Source organism: Oculina patagonica, unplaced genomic scaffold, assembly GCF_052425735.1.
Source record: "Oculina patagonica isolate OP01 unplaced genomic scaffold, crgOcupat unplaced9, whole genome shotgun sequence".
NCBI classification, from domain to species: domain Eukaryota; kingdom Metazoa; phylum Cnidaria; class Anthozoa; order Scleractinia; family Oculinidae; genus Oculina; species Oculina patagonica.
The window spans coordinates 98309-104611 of record NW_027558799.1 but is presented as its reverse complement, the minus strand read 5'-3'; the positions used below and the strand labels follow the sequence as shown (position 1 = coordinate 104611).

General features: G+C 42.1%; 2 protein-coding genes across 2 annotated transcripts; both read left to right on the top strand.

Annotated features, from left to right (window-relative positions):
* Positions 1-1078: 1078 nt before the first annotated feature.
* On the top strand, positions 1079-2617 carry LOC144641394 (uncharacterized). The gene is made up of 2 exons (XM_078500410.1): positions 1079-1193; positions 1734-2617. Exons 1-2 carry the CDS (start codon positions 1079-1081, stop codon positions 2615-2617), a joined length of 999 nt encoding a protein of 332 aa, XP_078356536.1.
* A 142-nt stretch (positions 2618-2759) lies between these two features.
* On the top strand, positions 2760-6269 carry LOC144641393 (uncharacterized). Its single transcript, XM_078500409.1, has 4 exons — positions 2760-3315; positions 3637-3851; positions 4154-4298; positions 5546-6269. Exons 1-4 carry the CDS (start codon positions 2760-2762, stop codon positions 6145-6147), a joined length of 1518 nt encoding a protein of 505 aa, XP_078356535.1. The 3' UTR covers positions 6148-6269.
* The last annotated feature ends 34 nt before the right edge of the window (positions 6270-6303 follow it).

Below are 6303 nucleotides of genomic sequence, written 5' to 3'. Positions count from 1 at the left end.
AAAGAATCGAAACTTTATGCAAATTTAAAAGCGATTCATAAAAGACTGACTAATAACGCCTTACTGCGTTATTGTCTTACCGTGTTATAGTAAACTAGCAATATATTGTCTCCTTTAGCATCACTAATAGGTCCGACCATAAGTGACTGAAGCAGCTGTGTATGGTGTTATAACTGGAGTCCAGCAGGTGTGATTTGAAATATATTTTATCGTTGTCAGTCTGATATTTACATTTAAAAGACCTCGTTTCTGCATCCGTAAATAACACTGCTGTACTGGTCAGGAATCATTTATCGTTAAATATCAATGAAAGTAAGTTTTTTCTTTTTCTTTCTTTTTACTTATCGACCACTTTTGTCTTTCCATAGAAGCACTTGTATGATTTGTTTAGAATATTGTAATAGGCTTTCCCCCCATACATGTGCGCTTTACCTTAATTTTACTATTGTTATCGCTATAATTTTAGCGAGTTGGGCGAAAATCGCTAATTTTAGTACGCGCTAAAATTTGTCACGGTCAAATTTATTACTCGTATGTTAAGTATCCCCCCTCTCGCCCCAAAAGAAAACAAAATTAAAGACCATAAAAGATAGTAGACCTGAAAAGGTCTTTAAAAATGGATGTCGGTAACTTTGTTCTTTCGGGTTATGCAAATGTTCGTTCAATATCAAGTGAGCTTGTTCTTTTTCTGAACATTGATTTCCGTCTTAGCTATATGTTCATTAAAACTGGTTTACACGATATCACTAAATTTTTTATTAATTTTGAGAAAATTGCTACATTAAATAGACGCTTAATCTTGCGCGGGAAAAATCGCTAAAATTAGTAGCCGCTAACAATAGTAACCTTAAGGTTAAATCGCTCAAACTCTCCCAGCAAATTAAAGGATATGAATTTCATTTGAAATTAAAGTTACAGGTTTAAAATACATATTTATTATAGCGCTGACGGTCGTGTCGCCTGGATTTGTCTGTTGATCTTATTGAGTGATTTTGTAAGTCATCATTTCTTAATTAAGGCACCAATGCGAGGGACATTTAACTCCGCGACTTGACACTCACTGGTGTTTTTGACAGAGATGGAAACTTTCTTAGTGGTGCTTGCAGCCGTTGTTGTTCTCACTGAAAGGTGTGATCCAGCACAAAGCGAAGACATTTGTATTCGCAAGCGGTTTTTCGTAAAGAAAGCTCAAGGTAAGCGAATCAAGGTCAATCAATGTAGGTGCTTTACTGCTAGGAAATAAATTGTGATCTCACGCTGACGTATTAAGGCTAAAGCTGGTTTGTTATAGGTTGTTTATTAATGCGGGAATTTAATTTTGTTTAAATTTCAGTAGCATGGCAGGCTACTGCGAGTCTATCTTCCATGCATACATGGATGGGACGCTAGGCCCAGTATTTTGTCTTATTGACCCAATAATTCGCCAGTACTGCGCGTTCATTTTTTCAATGCGGGCAGGGTGCCACTCGGATCAAATGATCGTGTCTCAATTGCCAAATAATACAAAACGATCGAGAAATGGCGGGCACAATTTTTTGTGGTCCATATCGATCGTTTAAGCTGGTAACCGGATGATACCCCACAATATACAATGCAACAGTATTTATGTGACAAAATTATTTTTTGAGAAACTGGCAAATATAAGATAACTGCTTTAATTAAGCTTGTAACTAACCAATCATAATTTAGCCCAAATGGAGAACTTCCAGCTACAGCTACCAATCTCATTGTAGATCACCCTCGCACTTCCAAGTTTTACCTCCTCCCAAAAATACACAAGCCAGGCAACCCAGGGAGATCTATTGTGTCGGCATGCAACTGCCCCACTGAGCTCTTGGCAACTTACCTCGATCAAATCACTTCTCCCTTAGTTCGCAGTTTGCCCAGCTATGTCAAGGATACCAACCACATGCTCGACATCGCGCAGACTTTTAGCTATCCGACGACCAGCGCTAATCGTTTTGTGTTCACAATGGACATCAAGTCTTTGTACACAGTAATACCAAATAACGATGGCCTTTTAGCATTAACACATTTCTTAGACAAACGGCCAGTGCTGGAACCACCTACGCATACTTTAGTACGCCTTGCAGAGTTGGTCCTCACACTTAATAGCTTCAGTTTCAATGGAGGTTTCTACCAACAAACGGGTGGCGTGGCAATGGGAAGTAGACTGGGGCCCAACTACGCCTGTCTGTTCGTCGGCCACGTCGAAGAACAGATTTTCCAACAGTATCCTGAGAAGAAGCCTGACCTCTACAAGCGTTATATTGATGACATTGTAGGGGCAGCTGCTTGTAGCAAGAGCGAACTTGACGACTTTGCCACGTTCGTTAACAACTTCCATCCAAGCCTTCAGTTCACCTGGGCAATCAGTGACAAACAGCTTCCTTTCCTAGACCTCTTCCTGAAGCCAACACCTCAAGGACTGGCGACAACCATTCACTACAAGGAAACCGACTCACACTCGTATCTCACGTACACTTCAGTACATCCTGTCCAGTGTAAAAACTCCGTCCCTTATAGCCAGTTTCTACGCCTCAAACGAATATGCAGTGACGAAAATGACTATAACACCAAAAGCAAAGAAATGTCATCTTTCTTTCTGCACCCTTGAGTATCCTCCAGCAGTTGTAGAGCGAGCCCTCCAACGCGTCAACAGCATCTCCCGCGAAACTGCCTTGCGACCATCTAACGACGGGCAATCCAACGAGCAAGTTATCCCCTTGGTATTAACTTACAACCCAATCAACCGCCACATGAAGAACATTCTTTCAAAGAACTTCTCTCTGCTCAAATCAGATCCTGAAACAAAGGAACTCCTTGACAACTCGCGCGTACTCGGTGCTTACCGCCGGGACACCAATTTAAGAGATTCCTTGGTTCGCAGCAGTCTTCAATCCGGCGCTAACACAGGGGATGAACCCCATGGAACCTTTCCGTGCCACCGCCCACGATGCAGGACCTGCGCCCATACCAATCCAGCCTCCCAGATCAACACCCCTGGTGGACCGCTGACAATACGACAGAGGTTCTCGTGCACGACCAGTAACATCGTTTATATTATCACTTGTCGTGCATGCACCATGTCGTACATTGGCGAAACAGGACGTAGGCTCGGCGACAGGTTCTGCGAACATTTAAGATCTGTCGAGAGGAAAGCTGACCTGCCCGTAGCAAAACATTTCTCCTCGCCTGGTCACACAACAGATGACATGATGGTGTCTGTTGTGCGATCAGTCCTTACGAACATCAGAGAAAGACGCAGCGCGGAAGGCCGCCTGATCTTCAAATGCCGCACTCTACAGCCGCGCGGCATAAACATTGACTTTGCTTTTATTTAAATGGACTCAGTTAGCGCGCGCGCACGCAATGTTGCCACATTCAAAGAAAATGACGCGCGCTGACTTTAACGGCTATTTTCCACTGATGAAGGGACAGAAGTCCCGAAACGTCAGGATTTATTTACAAAAATTAGCGCATAAACGAAACTCTAACTTTATTATGTGATCAACAGACTGCGCTACACAGTTTTTAACAATATTTTGACAATATTGTGATCTTATTATCATAATTTAGCCCATGCACGGGGGTATAAAATAAGAAGTATTTATGATCCTTTATTATGATTAAAAGGCGCTGTGCTGATAAATCACGTGTTCGCTGAGCACCAGGTCACCTCGGCGATTGATTGTGCTCACCGGTGCATGCGCGAGTCCAAGTGCATGTCCTTCAACTATCAGGATCACAGTACAACGCTACCACATGTGTGCGAGATTAACGACGAGACAAAACAGAATAACCTTGAGAACTTCATTGGCATGGATGGGTTTAGCTATTTTGAGTTAGAGGTAAGTCATGTACAAGTTTCAGGGCTGTACTTAAGATTATTTGTCTGTGGGGGCAAACTCCGCACACCTTTAGTTTTCTTATTTTTTTTAGTTAGTTTTCTCCGCCTTTTTATTTTTCTGGCGGGGGCAACGCCGCCCCCCCCCCCCCCCCTAAATAAGGCCCTGGGTCTAGTAAATTAACTTTATAATGTCTTAGACGTCCGCATTCTGGCTTCATGTCGATTTTGATATACTGTAAAACAAATTAAAAAATAAAAACTACTATACCTGCACCTCAATTTCGTATGTTTTTCTTTTTTCAGCAGCCTCATCTGTGCGGATCAGGCCCTTGTTATAATGGTGGCAAGTGTCTGGAGCAATGTGACAGTCCACCCAAATGTATCTGTGCTGAAGGGTATACAGGAGCACACTGCGAAAACAAACTTTCAAATTCATCAGTCCCAAGTGGTAAGAAATAAGGGCTTAAAAAGCAAACTTTTTATTTGAATAGACTGACTGACTGACTGACTGACTGACTGACTGACTGACTGACTGACTGACTGACTGACTGACTGACTGACTGACTGACAGACTGACTGATACACCGACTAACAGACTGCTTACTGTCTGTCTGACTGACCGCTGACGGTCTGTCTGTCTGTCTGTGTCTGTCTTGACTAACTGATTGCCTGTCTGACTGACTGACTAATTTGAAGTGCTGAAAACTAACCCACTAATTTCGTTTTTAACGTTAGTTCTAAGAAAAGAAGTCAATCCTTAGAAAAGTATATATTTGACGTCCGTGAGATTTGAACCCACCACTCCCAGATTACATCGCCGCATTACAACAGTATTTAATAGACAAGCTCGTAATTAGGAAAAATATCTCTAATTAATAAAAATTCATACATTCACCGGACCAAGGCAGAGATAGCTCGCAGCCAGCCAAGGCAGAGATAGCTCGAGAGCGTACTCTGACATCAAACATTGATCGTTACATTTTATTGTTGAAAAATGTAACTGAAAATCTGAAAAAATGTAATATTCTATGTTTAAAAAAATCGGGAAAAAGTGAGCATTTTTATGTTACCCACGAGCACTTTTTAAAAAAAATAGCATTATTTTAGCACTTTTTTGGCAAAAAACGAGCACTTCTTTTAGCATTTAATGCTTTTTTTACGAGCACTTTCGGTAAGAGCCTACCCTGGGTACTTATAAACCGGAGTATTTATTCGTTAGAAAACAGAGGGGGGGGGGGGGGGGGACTATAAATACGAGGACATATAACCTGGAGGGCTCAAATCCAGTATTTTACAGTACGTACATAGCAAACGACATTCTTAATTCTTACAGCGAAAACTGCGTCACCAGTAACTCAGTAACATTTGACTTTTTCATAGAGCGGTTTTCAATATTAAGTTTCGTAAAACCAAAAACCAAAGTAACCACTTTTGCCAATCACAAGAACGCAAACAATCCAGTGAACCAACCAAGACTCGAAGTGTGTATTGCATGTAGCCGGCCCAGGACACCACGTGAAGAGAGTCTTAATTGGTTTTAATTTGATTTTACCTCTGATGGTTGAGGTGGCGCGAATATTTTAAACCAATCACAGACAGAAATAATGCAAAACCAAAGCAAGTGGGAATTACTTTCGACACTCAATTGAAAACCGCTCTAAGTGCCACCTTGACCTACTTTTTCTCCTCTCTTAGCGAAAAGTTGCCAAGCCCTAAAACTGGCTGGCGAAAACTTAGACGGCTTGCACCAAATCCATCTGATCAACATTGGCTCAATCCAAGTTTTCTGTGATCAACATACGGACGGAGGGGGCTGGACAATCATACAGAGGCGCACCAGTCCCTTTGCGCTGCAGTTTAACAAGAACTGGGTCGAGTATGAAAACGGCTTTGGAAATCTTCAAAGTGAGTTTTGGCTCGGAAATAAAATCATTCACGAGCTCATGAATACGACTCGCACCCTTAGGATTGAACTGAAAACGCGTGAAAACAAAGCTGGATTCGCAGAGTACTCCCACGTCACAGTTGACGGGCCAAACGATAAATACCGTATGAAAATATGGGGTTACTCTGGAAACATCAGCGATTGTGGTGGCGACTCGTCATGGCAGTTTTTTACGACGAAAGACTCTGATAACGACAAATATCCTAGTAAGAACTGTGCAGTGGACGACAATGCGGGCTGGTGGTACAAAGATTGTGGGTGTGGAAATTTAAACCGTCAGTCAGGGCCCAAGTGGGACTCATGGTACATCTCAAACGATGCCATTGTTTTTAGTGAAATTAAGATACGTTGAACAAGGTGAAACTTTGTAAAGCAAAATCATTCTTGTTCCTAGAGCCGCTTGTCCCTCTTAGCTGGCTGAGCCTGGGGCACGAGGAACAAATGGCTCTGGGGACACATGATTTGATTGGCTAGATCTTCAACAAGGAAATTCGACATGGGATTTTTA